Source organism: Oryctolagus cuniculus, chromosome 12 (genome assembly GCF_964237555.1).
Source record: "Oryctolagus cuniculus chromosome 12, mOryCun1.1, whole genome shotgun sequence".
NCBI classification, from domain to species: domain Eukaryota; kingdom Metazoa; phylum Chordata; class Mammalia; order Lagomorpha; family Leporidae; genus Oryctolagus; species Oryctolagus cuniculus.
Genome location: NC_091443.1, coordinates 56,998,853 through 57,013,791, shown reverse-complemented (window position 1 = coordinate 57,013,791; position 14,939 = coordinate 56,998,853). Strand labels below are relative to the sequence as shown.

Below are 14,939 nucleotides of genomic sequence, written 5' to 3'. Positions count from 1 at the left end.
CAGACAGGTCTCTACAGGGCATCTTGCAACAAAGGAGATAAGGGCCTCCACCTCTCCTTGTCCCCAGGAGACAAGGTACTTTTCCACTCCTGTTTCTTTAAGAAACAGATTTGTTCCTTTTTTCTGAACTACTTAAATCTGGCTGGATGAGTGATGCTAGAACTCACATCATAGTCCTTGTCTAGTAGGTTTTTGATATTTGCAATTACTTCATATGTAATCCATTCTACAGTCATGAAAGCCAAGCTATGGAATCAAACCAAGAGCCCATCAATGGATGACCGGATAAAGGAAGTGGGGGCTATATATAATCAAAATGGGAGATTATTCAGCCTTTAAAAGGCAGAAATTCCTATCATTTGTAACATCGGGGATGAACATGTAGAATATTAAGTGAAATGAACCAGGCTAAGAAGACAAATGTGGCATGACCCCACATGTGGAATCTGAAAAGTAGAACTCAGAGAAACAAAGAGTAGAATGGTGGTTACCAGGCGCTGGGAGAGGCAGTGGGTGGGGGAAAGGATGAGGGAGATACTGATTAAAGGATATAAAATTTTCAAAAGATCAACTGGGTGGCTGTACTGAATAACACTATATTGTATATGTGAAAATTGCTAAGAGGTAAGCTTAAGTGTTCTCATCAGAAATAAATGGTAAGTACATAGGATTATGAATATGTTAATTAGCTCAATGTAGTCACATCATACAATGTATATTTAAAAACATGTCAAACACCAAAAATATATACAATTTCTATTTTTTCAATAAAATAAAAAGAGTGTTTTATCACAAATTCATTGAATTAGCAAGTAATAAATTGGTACTTAAGAAAAAAGTTATATTTAAATAGTGCTATTATTCTCTCCTGCAGTATAAGGTTGCTCCAGCTACCAGGTAACTGGACTCAGCACTGGTTCTCTAAAGTTAAGACTCTGAACTTTCTGTCATAGATACAGCAAGTCTACACCAAACATAAGGGAGGACAATTAGATGACAAGACAAGAGAAATGATCTCCGAGTCATTCCAGGCTTCACAAAGGAGGATAACTTAGTAATTTCTCAACATTTCCTGCAGACAGGAATGACTTGGCATGGAATGACTCGTACAGTAAGGCCCCTCCCTAAGAGCCTTATTCTGCATGACATCACATTGCAGGGTGTGCTAAGTTACATATAGTCATGAATGTGTGAACGATAGTAAATAGAACATAATTCACACTGTGCATTAGAAAAATAACCTTTAGAATATTTTATATAAACAGTCTAAGTCTAAATATTGTTTTTCATTCTGCTTTGAAGGTAAAACAATCTCTTTCCCAATGAAATAAAATATATTAATGGTACTTTTAAAAAATTTGGAAGTGAATTCTAGAAAATAGAGAATCCAAGGCTTTTATTACCAGGATAAACTCAGGGCCTACTAGCAAGTGCAGGCTGCAGACACTGTTCTATTCAATACTTCAACACAAGAAGAATATTCACTGTAGCACATGAGAAAACTAAATATCCAATAACTAGTTCAGTAGAATCAAAGAAATGTACCTGTAGGTTTTCAATTTCTTCTTTGTGCTCCCTCTTCAAGTGTAAAATGGCTGCTTGGTATTCTGTAAGATCACAAAAGAAGCACAAAATTAGGCACACAATTCAAGCAAGCTCTTCTAGACTCCAGAGGCCCTTGTACAAATAAACTGAGTAATTAATAGCATCATTTGACAATAGCCTGACAAGAGATGTTAAAAATGGGGCAAGATATGACAAGTACCTCAAGATAAAAGAGAGATCCCTCCCTTTTTAGCAAATTCTGAAGCATGAAAAGCCCCAAATTAAACAGATATGAGAAGGTTAAAAAAAATCCTAACAAACCATGATGAGTGTGTACCAGATAAGGACTGGGTCAGGTGTTTGTCTTTAAGGAGGAGTGGAAGACAAGGCCTCATCAAGAACAAACACAGAACTGTTAAGAACAGACACAGCAGGAAATAAAAGAAAACTTTCTACGCCAGATCAGAGAACTCTATTTTTAACTCTGTTTAGAAAAAAAAAAAAAAAAGACTCCACTTGAATGCAAGCTCCCAGGCCTGATTTTAATCTTTAGATCACCTCAGAAAGTCAAGACTATGTCTTTTTTAGATGAGAGATTCTAAGGTGAATGGAGGCTGAAAGGGGAACAAAAATTTTTTGTTCTGGTCCAATTTTAATCTGAATCTAACCATGTTTATTCCAACAATATGTCCCAAGTGTCCAAAGGAACTCCAGCCAATCACTAAAACTACCATCCCACTGGCTAAGCATGAAGCAGCCAAGACAACTTTAGTTCCAGCAGAACAGCTAAGTATGTGGGGTCACAGAACTATACATACTACAAAGAAGCACAGAGCAAAATGCTGTGGCCAACGTTTTTCTGGGATAAGCACATATTTTACAAATGTGTCTGGGGTTGTGAGAATGAGGAAGGAAGAAGTTAGATAGACCTCATTTTAAAATACATGACAGATGGGCTATTTCTCCAAATGGATCTCATGAATCAGGTTGGAAAGCTGCGGTTTCAGTCCTAAAAGTGGATGAGGGGAATCGCTGGGAAGGCCTACTGAGGGAGGAACATTATGCTGATCATTATGACCAGCCACGCTGGGGGAATGTGCCCACCGAGCCTGCAGGTTCTCTAGGTTCTACATCCAAACAGTCCCTTCCATCAAACCATGCGTCACCATCCCCACCACCACCTTTCCCCCTGGACTATAATATGATCCTTCTAGTAGGGACCCCTGCCTTTCATTCTTACCAGCACTGTAACTGATGCTCCTCACGGCAGCCCGAGTTATCTACGGAAGACTGAGCCAGATCCTGTTTCATCTCTGACTTTCCAAAGCACTTAGAGTGAAATCAGACTCCCTGCTGCAGCCCAAGTGGCCTTTCATGACCTGGCTTCTGCATCCCTCTCCCTGTCGTCTTCTGCTACTCCTTCCCCCTGCTTAGTACACTCCAGCACTCTGGCTTTAGCCAGAACATATGCGTATTTCCATCAGTCAACATAAACTCAAACTTGCATGACTGGAAAAACTCATCAACACAGATGAATTTCACAGGCATGATGCAGAGTGAAAGACATCTGTCACAGAAGGCTGACCATTGTCTAATTCTATTTATATGACTCTGGAAAAAGACAAAACTGAGGAATAAGAAACAAATCAGAGCAGTAGCTGTCAGAGCTAGCAATGGGGAAAGAGTTGGACTAGAAAGGTGCAGCACACAAAGGAATTTTAGGGATGAAAAGTATTCTCTTTCCTGATTATAGTGATAGTTACAAGAATCTATACATGTGTGAAAACTTTAAGAACTGTACACCAAAGAGAAAAGAGTAATTCTATACTATGTAATTTTTTAAAACCCTGCACAAAATATTATACTCTTAAATGTTTTCTCTAAGAGACAAAGCATAACACAAAGATACTTGCTGCTATCATTTACAGTCACAATTTTTCTAGGGTTACTAGCAGATGCAATAGGACAAGAAAAAATAAACATAGATCACATATTATTCACCATGTGTATTTAGAAAAATTCAAAAGACTAACAAATGAAATAGATATGTGAGTTTAGTGAAGTTGCTGGATAGGAACAAAAAAGTACAAAAACCCTCATGCCAGCCACAATTTTTAGATAACATTTACAGTATCCCCTGGAAATGCAAAGCTTCTAGGAAAAACCTTAACAAAAAACATATAAAGGGCTCACATAAAAAATAGTAACTTTTTTTTTAATTCTAAAGTATATATGGAAGCATGGAAATGCAAAATGCAAATAAAAGGCATTGTGGCATAGCAGGTAAAGCTGCCTCCTGCAGTGCCAGCATCCCACATGGGTGCTGCTTGAGTCCCTGCTGTTCTACTTCCGATCCAGCTCTCTGCTGCGGCCTGGGATAGCAGTAGAAGATGGCCCACGTCCTTGGGTCCCTGCACCCGCGTGGGAGACCCGGAAGAAGCTCCTGGTTCCTGCCTTCAGATTGGCACAGCTCTGGCCATTGTGGCCATTTGGGAGTGAACCAGCAGATGGAAGACCTCTCTCTCTCTGTGCCTCTTTCTCTTTGCCTCTGCCTCTCTGAACTCTGCCTTTCAAGTAAATAAATAAATCTCTAAAAAAATGCAAATAAGGGTCAAGAAATTCTTCAAAGTATAAATTAAATTAAGACATTTTACCACCTCACAAGATTTACTTTTAATTAAAATGTTGTTGTACTGGCATAGGGATAACAGACAACATGGAATAGCAAACACAGAAATAAATTTATTATTACTTGACATATGCCATGTTTGTTCCTTGCAAATTGTTTACGATATTAGTTTTATAATTTATCAGATAATTAAAGTCACAAGAGAATCTCTATATTCACAAAATAAGTATAAAATAATTTAGTAAGTTTGAGCCTTGGATAAGTGGTAAGTTATGACAGAAGTACTACAGTTCTTTGCTGGCACAAAGAATAATCTTGGAGACTCTATGGATATATAAAATTGGATCCCACAAGAGTCAATATGCACTTGTTCCCCTTGTAGGACTGCTGTCCTTAATGTGTTGTACTATGAGAATTAATGGTAAAACTAGTCTTCAAACAGTACTTTGTACTTTGTGTGTCTGTATGGGTGCAAACTGTTGAAATCTTTACTTAGCGCACTCAGCCCTCTGCCTCTCTGCTGAGCCGCCCGCCTGGCCTGGTCAGGTGTAATCTCTCTACTCAACCATGTAACCTCATTCCTTTCCCCCCACCCCCAGTCTCTCAGGTCCTGTCTGGAGAGGTGCCCATCTGTTCTTACGGATGTCCCTTCCCTAATAAACCTTGCTATTTTACCTCCCACTACTCTCTGTCTCACGCCTGAATTCTTTCTTGCGTGAAGACAAGAACCCTGCAATTTCTCCGGTAACATTTTTGGCAACCACAAAGGGATTTTGAGAAGCCATCAGAGATTTGGACTGAGCAACAAATTTGAATCAGAATTCCCTTCTTCATTAACTGGAAAAGTAGCTCCTGAAGAATTCAAAGCCAGTATCAACAGAGTTAACAGTTGTCTTAAGAAGAACCTTCCTGTCAATGTGCGCTGGCTCCTCTGCGGCTGCCTTTGCTGCTGCTGCACGCTGGGTTGCAGCATGTGGCCAGTTATCTGCCTCAGTAAGAGAACACGAAGATTGATTGAGAAGTTATTAGAATGGGAAAACAATAGGTTATACCACAAGCTGTGCTTGCACTGGAGACTGAGCCAAAGGAAATGTGAAATGAGTAACATCATGGAATATGTCATCCTCATAGAATTTTTACCAAAGACACCAATTTTTCGACCAGATTAGCGTTGATCTTATTTATAGAGACTTTCCAAGTATGTTGTCTTTCCAGTGGTGCCTTGCTCGGTGCTCTCCTGGTGGTGACATAACATTGGTTCTACAGAATAGTGCGGTGTTTTTTGTTTGTTTGTTTGTTTTCTAAACAACCGCATGTTCTAAGTGTGCATTTTTGTCAAACTTTGCAAGTTATTTCATACAGATGTTTAGTACTTTTTATTGTGCTCTGTTCTGTTATGTATTCTGAGTTTCAAGGATTACTTTTTTGTATTATCAAAAAATACATTTGAACTTAGCATAAAAAAAGAAATCTTTACTTAGTATAGAGTTGATTTTCTGTATGCAAGGATAATTAAAATGAATCTTAATGAAGAATGAGATGGGAGAGGGAGTAGGAGATGGAATGGTTTGCGGGTGGGAGGGTGGTTATGGGAGAAGAACCACTATAATCTAAAAGTTGTACTTTTGAAATTTATATTTATTAAATAAAAGTTTTTCTATTAAAAAAAGAAAGAAAAAGAAAATTGGATCCCAACATTAAATCACATATTGGGGCCATTGTTGTGGTGCAGTGGGTTATGCTGCCAACTTCAATGCCAGCATCCCATATCAGAATGCATCCCACATGGTGCCAGTTTGTGTCACAGTTGCTCCACTTCTGATTCAGGTCCCTGCTAATGAACAGGGGAAATCAGCAGTATATGAACCGGCCCAAGTATCTGAACTATTGCCACTCACAAGGGAGACCCAGATAAATCTCCTGGCTTCAGCCTGGCCCAGAGATGGACATTGCAGCCATCTAAGGAGTGAAGCAGCAGATGGAAGATCTCTCTTTCTCTCTGTCTATCCAAGTCTTTCACATAAATAAATTCTTTAAAGATAAATACACTTTTTTTTTGACAGGCAGAGTTAGACAGAGAGAGAGAGAGACGGAGAGAAAGGTCTTCCTTCCGTTGGCTCATCCCCCATATGGCCGCTATGGCCGGCGCACTGCGCCGATCTGAAGCCAGGAGCCAGGTGCTTCCTCCTGGTCTCCCATGCGGGTGCAGGGCCCAAGCACTTAGGCCATCCTCCACTGCCTTCCCAGGCCACAGCAGAGAGCTGGCCTGGAAGAGGAGCAACTGGGACAGAATCCGGCGCCCCTACTGGGACTACAACCTGTTATGCCGGCGCCACAGGCGGAGGATTAACCTAGTGAGCCGCGGCGCCGGCCCAGATAAATACATTTTTAACATACATCTTTCTTAAGTTGATTAAAAGGTAAGCTGTAAAGCATAAAACGATAAATATTTTATAAGATAATCTAGTATAATATTTTTATAGCCTGAGATTAGGATATGTTAAGACTCAAAAAGCACCAATTTAAAGAAAGAAAAAGCTGATACATTTGACTAACAAGTGAAGAACTGCTTTTCCTCCAAAAGCACAATAAGGAGAGAAAAAGATAAGACAAAGTACGAGGATATACTTGAAACACAAATAATCAACCAAAATCTAGCATACACAGATAAAAGAACATATAAAACTATAGAAAATGGAGCACATGAGAAAAAAGTCAAAAAAGTCAACAGATATTCTAAGATGACACCCAAATAAAATATAAATGTATTAAAAGATGTTCACTCCTACTAGTTAGTAGTATTTTAGTCTGACAAAATTGAGTATTGATGAAGATACGGAACAATGGGAGCTCTCAAACTCTTATGATAGGTGTGTGAATATCTACATTCACTATGGAAAATGTCTGGCCTTTTCTAAAACCATCGAAGATACTCATGTCTTCCAATCCAACAACTCCAATCCTAGGCACATATAAATGATAAAATTATAAAGGAAATTACACAGTAAGACTAATATAATTCAGGAGAATGGTAGCATCTAAAAGAAAAGGAATTGAGTTGGGGTACATTACAGCAAGATTGTGTTACAGGTGTATTTAATTATTCTATAGCCTGTGTTTTATGCAATTTTCTTTATGAATATCTAAAAAAATAAAAGGAAACATGTTTATCATTGGTGTACTGGTTATAGAATTAGTTTTGTCATTTATCAAATAATTATATAGCCATGAGAGAATCTCTATATTCATAAAATAAGTAAAAAATAATTTGGTAAGTTTGAGTCTTTGATAAATGGTACGTCCTACTCACATGATGATAAATGCCAAACCCAAACTCCCAAGTTTCTACAGAATAGTCAAAGGGACTTTGGTTAAATCAACCTTTTTGCAAAACTGATGCCTCTTGGGAAGAACATTATAAATAGAAATTACACAGACTGTATGTTTGAAATGATTCATTTTGTGTAAATTGTGCCTATAAGGGTGTGACAGACATAGTTATGACTAATTGAGTAACAAATCGATGAAGGAGACCATTGCAAAGTGAACACCCAGCAAAGCATAATTAATCTCCTCCTTAAACAAATATTTTTTGTCAACAGTTCCAATGCATCAAGTTAGAGGAAAGCACAACCCATCCCAATAAGGATTACAAGACAAAATCCTTAGGCAGCATATGGAACGAGGAAGCTAATGTATTCGGTAATGGAATGATCACTTTGAAAGCTCACCAAGAATGGAACAGGATAATGTTCATGAGTCAAGATTATGTTGGCAGCAGCCTTCCTTCCCCACCATTTTTTTTAGATTTTCACATGTCTTAGAGTGATAGAGGGCAAATCCTTGGCGTGAGAATGGTGAAGCAGAGGTACTGATTCAAGACCACAGATGTTTATATTTGTTAAAAAGAGGTCTTGACTCTGGCATCAGTAGCTCACACATTTATAATGTGTGAAAAAGAGGAAGAGAGATTTTTGAACATCAGCACTTGAAAAGGGCAGATTCCTCTGAGCATGCCTTAGCCCAAGTAGAAGTTAATGAATTCAAACAGCTGACAAAAAAGAATGTCTTCTAAGAAAATAATATACTACACAAAAGATGGAAAAAGGCTTCTGACTGGCAGAATGCAACATTTTGGAGGAGAAAAGTCTGAAAGAACTTCCCTCATGAAAGGAAAGCTCTTTTTATTGAAGATCTCAGATTAACTGATGCCTTCCCTTCTGTTGAACAAACTTGCCTTTTTGGGAGTTCAAAAACAAACATCCTTTCTGCCTGATGTCATTACAGGGTTTATGTCTTCCAATGTGCCAAGAGCACAATTAAAGATAATTTCACTGGCATGGATGCCATGGAGTAACCCCTGCTGCAGTCAGTTCATCACTGACTAAACGAGTTGGTCCCAATTATATACTAGTGCAGGGAACATTATTAAGTGCAATTTCTCAGAAAAAGTTCTAAGTACTTTACACAGATTAACTCATGTCATTCTCACATCAGATTGACAAAGTAGACCCTCTGACATCAAAACCCATTTTACAGATGAAGAAACTGAGGTACACAGGCTGAGGAACTTTGCCAAAAATCATATGCCGGGTGCCAGTGATGGTATTCATGCCAAAGAACCCGTGCTCTTTACCGAAGAACCTGTGTGTCTCCTTGGCTTACTGTATTCATTTATGTTTATTGCTCTTTTGGTTGGATAAACATCAGGTACAAACAAATCTCAAAATCCCTGGAATCTTAAAAGTTGCTAGCTTTATCTAAACCCAAGAATCGCTTGCAAGCTTGGGAAGCCTTTTCCGTAATTCTGAAAGACTGGGTATTTATTTTTTAATCCCAAAGAGTTTTGATGAACTGGGAGCAGGAGAGAAAGATGTGAGTTATGATGGCTGCTACCATCAAGTCTCTGTTGGGACTTACAGGCCCATGGTCATGTGCCCATGGTTAACGTTTTTAAATACTCCTTTACACATGCATACCAGCCTCTTCCCATCTCATACACACTCACATCACACTGTTTAGACACGATTGCCCACAGTTGGGGAATTAGAAAATGCAGGATATCCCAACTGAATGAGAACCACAGCTCTATTCTTACCTATGGATTCTGATTCACACTACCTGTGCCTCTCTTACATACCGTCTCTCATTTTTACAAACATTTTCAAGTACGTACTTCAGTCTTAAAATCAGTGTTCCCAAAGCTTAGTACACATCCCAGAAAGGTCATTTTTTTTTTTAAATCAGACAACTCTTTAGAGTTGGGTATTTATTTTAATATGCATTAGTGAAAAGAATCAAACTAGCTTATGAAAAGCCTAAATTCATGGAAATCATTGCTTTAAGACAGTCTGGGCCCTGGACCCATGGCATCAGCATCACCTATAACTTCTTAGAAATGCAAATTTTCACTCCTACTCTGCATCTGCTGAGTCAGGAACTCTGAGGATGCTTTAGCAAGCCCTCCAAGTGATTACCATGCACAGTGAAGTTTGAGAACCACTGTCTTAAGAAAAAGTTCATGTACAAATACATGCCAAGATTCAAGCAGCTGGTCCAGAAAGGATTACATTTGGAAGAACATGCTGATTACTAGCAGATGCATACAAACTCAAAGGAGCTCACCCTTGAGTGAATATGGAAACATTTCTCTAACTGTCTCTAACATAGACCAAAATGGTCAGAGTCATGAGAAACAAAACCACAAGCAGTTAGCTCCCAACCTAAGAATAAAATCAGCTTTGAGCTCTTGACTTTCGTAAGTGCAAAACAGCAATGGGTACAAGCTGGCCTCAGTGCCCAGTAAGCCCTCCAGACTTGTTTCTTCCCCATGTGCCTGTGGACAAGGCAGTCCACAGTGACTCTGTGGTTTGGAAAAGGCACAGCCATCTTTGTATCTATCAGATACACTGGAGGAAGATTCAAAGTCATCAAAGCCAAAAGAAAAGGCTGTTGGACTCAGTGCCTCAGACAGCAGCTGGTGAGAGGCGATCACCTGTCCTGTGGAGATAACACCTTCAACACCCACTTGCAGGGAAGCAAAATACGGTACCGAATCCAACCCTATTTTTTTTATGTTTGCTGATAGCTTTCAGCCCTCCCTTTTCCCTTGTGTTCCACATACAGGCAGTGAATGAGAGAGAAGGTTAACCACAGAAGCTACTGCCCACAAGTGGGAACCCTCAGCTTAGCTGCACTCTCCACCATAAAACCCCCAAGCCAGTCTCCTTCCCTTGCTCTTTCTCAAAGCGTTTTCGGACCAGATCGTGAGGCCTTCCCTGCTTTCCCCAGAAGCCTCATTACGTAACAAACTTTTTCATTCGCCCCTGTGTGTGTGGTTATTCGTCTAGACATCTGAATCACATTTTAGCGAAGAGGCCCATCCTGCCTCTCCAGGAAGCAAGAGGCCATGCAGAAGTGAATAATCAATCAATCAACCAATCATGTCATTCTCTGTATGTGTAGAAAGGATAACTTCCATATCAGAAAAATATAAAATTAGATAGTAGATGAGAGAACTCCTATGAATTTAGGAAGTATCACTTTCACCTCTCTCCTTGTTCAAGAACATTTAGAATTTTATTGAACAGGAGTACAAAGATGTCAATATTTAAAAATGAGAGATCATCCCAACTCTCCAAGCCCACTAATTTCTTCCTACTATGGTTTGAATGTACCCCCAAAATTCATGTTAAAATCCTAACACTCAAGTTGGCGGTCTTTGAGAGGTGATTAGGTCGTGAGAGCAGAGCCCTCGTGAAGAGGACTAATGCCCCTATAAAAGAGACCCCAGACAGTAAGTCCATCCCTTTATCACGTGAGGACACAGCTATAGAAAACACCATATATGACTCAAGAAATAGGTCCTTGCCAGACAATGAGTATGCTGCCAACATGATCTTGGACTTTGCAGGCTACAGAACTGTGAGAAATAAATTGTTCAGTTTGTTATAGCAGCCCAAACTAAGATATTCACTTCCCTTTGTAGCTTCTTTTATGTATGTGCTTAGAATCTCTATAAGCCAAGTACTGAACTAAGCTCTGCATATATGAAAAATGAACACACTTATTTCTAACCTTAAAAGGCTTTTCAGGGCCTCATCTTCAAAATGCTTGAAGAGATTTTACCACTTACACTCTGTTGCTAATGCATTAAACCTTTGTTTTCTTGAAAGATTAAATTTGATTTCACTCAATTATTTTATATGTACATGTGAAAGTCATGAGTACTGTTTAATAAATATTCACCACTTTCCATTTCTTCTTTCGTTGGAGTTTGAATACTTCCTCTGGCTTTTGGTTTGGGCACATGACTTGCTCTGGGTAGTAGAATATGAGCTGACAAGATGTAAGGAGGGAATTTATATTTGGTTGCAGTTTGGCCAACCTCTTACACCTCTGCTATTTCATACAGTAAGAGCACATCCTAGGTAGCTCTTACTCAGCCTGAGACTTGAACCCACAGTCGGCAGTCAAACCCAGCCTGCAAAATTCCAAATTGCTTCAGTTGAACCACAGTTGAATTCTGTGCCTAAATCAAAGTTACTGAATTTTTGTATGGTTTGTTTCACAGCATTATTGCAGCAATAGCTGATCAACACATACAGTAAGCTTCTAGCTATTAGAGGCTCATAGCATTTTAGATGCTCTAAATAATCGAGATAGAATTTAGAAAGAGGAATAAGAAAGAGGAATGAATTTTTTGTAGTTTAACACTCAAAAAATAGAACCGCAATCAAATATTTTTATCTTTTGGGGTGTATAAATGAAATTCATAAAAACAGGAATAAATTCATAATTATGTCTCTGACTTTTACCCACATTCCCAAAGTAAGTATACTGGGATGGGGCCATTTCATAGATAGCTTCTTTTCTTTCTTTTTTTTTTTTTTTAAAGATTTATTTATTTATTTGAAAGTCAGAGTTACACAGAGAGAGGAGAGGCAAACAGAGAGAAAGGTCTTCCATCCGATAGTTCACTCCCCAGATGGCTGCAACTGCCGGAGCTGTGCCGATTCAAAGCCAGGAGCCAGGAGCTTCGTCCGGGTCTCCCACACGGGTGCAGAGACCCAAGGACCTGGGCCGTCCTCTACTGCTTTCCCAGGCCATAGCAGAGAGGTGGATTGGAAGAGAAGCAGCTGGGTCTAGAACCGGCGCCCATATGGGATGCCAGCGCTTCAGGCCAGGGCGTCAACCCATTGTGCCACAGCGCCGCCCCCCCCCCCTTTTTTTTTAACAGGCAGAGTTAGAGAGAGAGAGAGAGAGAGAGAGACAGAGACAGAAAGGTCTTCCTTTTTCCGCTGGTTCACCCCACAAATGGCCACTATGGCTGGCGCGCTGTGCCGATCCGAAGCCAAGAGCCAGGTGCTTCCTCCTGGTCTCCCATGCGGGTGCAGGGCCCAAGCACTTGGGCCATGCTCCACTGCCTTCCCAGGCCACAGCAGAGAGCTGGACTGGAAGAGGAGCAACCAGGACAGAATCCGGCACCCCAACCGGGACTAGAACCCGGGGTGCTGGCTCAGCAGATGGAGGATTAGCCAAGTGAGCCGTGGCGCCGGCCGATAGCTTATTTTCTTCTGAAAATAGTCATTACATCAAAATCCACCTCCCATCCCCTGCAAAATTTGCCTTTCACTTTGCCCTCTGATCAGTATTATCTGTTCTGCTAGAATAAAGATGTTAAAGAAGTTTAGAATTCCAGGAACATAAAATCCCTAAAACTTATGGTCTTCTCTTACCTAGGTGATTTTAAAAATCCTAGTCAACAACAACTAAATAACAACCAAGAAACAAATCTTGTTCTAGGTATGCACTTAGAATAAAATGTAGACAACTCGAAGTACTTAATTCCCATCACTAGGTGGCAGTCACAATACTTCCTATTTAAAGTAAGGTGGTTATGAAGTGCCCTAGCAACACCTGAAATATTTGGCTGGGGTGGGAGGTTGGGGGAAATATGAAGGCGAGAAGATATGATGGTGAGCCAAAGCTGCTCCCTGATATGCTGCTCCCTAGCTGCCTGGTGAGCTAACTAGATGAGAAAATTAGAACAATTGCAAGGTATTTCCAAGTACATGTTTCCAAAACAGTTAAAGTAACTCAACAGTTACATTTGCTACAAATTCAGGTGCTTTAGCTCCCTTCCAAGACTATATTGCAGTGAATTCTAAAATATAAAGCTTGAAAGTTAAAAGTTACAGGTAAGTAGCAAACATCTCAGATAAACAAATAGGGCACAACAGCCAAGTGGTGCTTTGGGCCTGCTGTGCCCTAGTTCCAGAGGGAGACAGCAGGCAGATGGCCTGGAGTTAGGTTACGGCAGAGCTACAGGGGCTGAAAGGACCCCTGTGGCACATGCTTGCTACTTAGGAAATGGGACTGGGGTGTGATTCCCCAGAGGGTACAGGGAAGCTGGAAGAAGTTATAGTCAGCTGTGGCCTAATGGCCTAAAAGGGGAAGATATACAGGAGAATTAAGTCCAAGCCTGAAGTCCCAAATCCTATGCATCCTTGTCCCTAGTGAGCAGATCTGTAAAATCCACATCACCTCTGGCCTTGCCTTGGAGTCCTGAAAGGACCAGGTGACACACTTACAAAACAGATAAAGGAAAAGGGGAAAGCTTTCTAAAAATCAGCCTCTGGATCATGAGCTTTCAAAACAAACTGGCAACATGAAGAAACCTAAACATCAAGAGGGGAACAAAAATCATCAACTGAAACAGTGAATAACTACCAAGATATATAAAAGAGTAACCATCGCTATAAACAATGACAGTAACAGCACACTAAAAGAAAAAAAAGATAGCATTGTGAAATACCACAAACGAAATGCAGTCATTGAAATGAACAGCTGAAGAGCTGGATACACTGGCACAGTGAGGGAGTAAAAGATGTCCAACAGTTAACTGAACGTGCAAGGTGGCACAAGGAAAGAGTAATGGGAGTGAATCATAAGACACTCTCACCTAGCAGATACTACACGAACAGACAGAAGAAGTTCTAAGTCTCCAATCACAAGGAAACAGCAAAGACCGAGAAATGTTGAGTGCCCTGTTTCGATCAGCACATGCCATTTTCACGGAGTGAGATAATCACACTGTAGCTCACACATACGTACAATGATTGTTACTAAAAATTTTTAAAAAGAAAGAAACTCTAGTATTCAGATGGGGATGTGGATCACAAAACAGACAATGAAAAAGAAAAGCAAGTATGTAGACAGAACCGTATACCTATAAAGTATATTTGCACTAAGGTTCCACTGAAATTTGAAGAGGAAGAATATAGCATTTTAAAAATGTTTTTAAAAAAGTTGTATTTAAAATCTTTCTTAAGAATCAATTCCAGCAGACTGAATACCTAAATGTGAAGGACACAGTGGTTTAAAACCCCATGGCAGAAAATTAAAAATATCTTTATGACTTGGAGATACAGAAAAATTTATTAAGACATTTTTTAAAGGTTTATTTATTTTATTTGAAAGTCAGAATTACACAGAGAGAGGAGAGGCAAACAGAGAGAAAGGTCTTCCATCCGATGGTTCACTCCCTAGATGGCCGCAATGGCCGGAGCTGCGCCGATCCGAAGCCAGGAGTTAGGAGCTTCCTCTGGGTCTCCCACACAGGTGCAGGGGCCCAAGGACTTGGGCCATCTTCTACTGCTTTCCTAGGCCATAGCAGAGAGCTGGATCGGAAGAGGAGCAGCCGGGACTAGAACGGGCGCCCATTTGGGATGCCAGCGCTTCATGCCAGGGCGTTAAGCCACTG

General features: G+C 40.1%; 1 protein-coding gene across 7 annotated transcripts in view; it reads right to left on the bottom strand.

The window, feature by feature from the left end:
- The window catches only part of FMN1 (formin 1), a 481,578-nt gene that overhangs the window by 291,378 nt on the left and 175,261 nt on the right, over nucleotides 1-14,939 (bottom strand). For all 7 annotated transcript variants that reach the window (XM_051822097.2, XM_070053344.1, XM_051822098.2 and 4 more), the window contains one exon: nucleotides 1,546-1,607. In XM_051822097.2, the coding sequence (XP_051678057.2) occupies nucleotides 1,546-1,607 (62 nt within the window). The remainder of the gene's footprint in view (nucleotides 1-1,545; nucleotides 1,608-14,939) is intronic.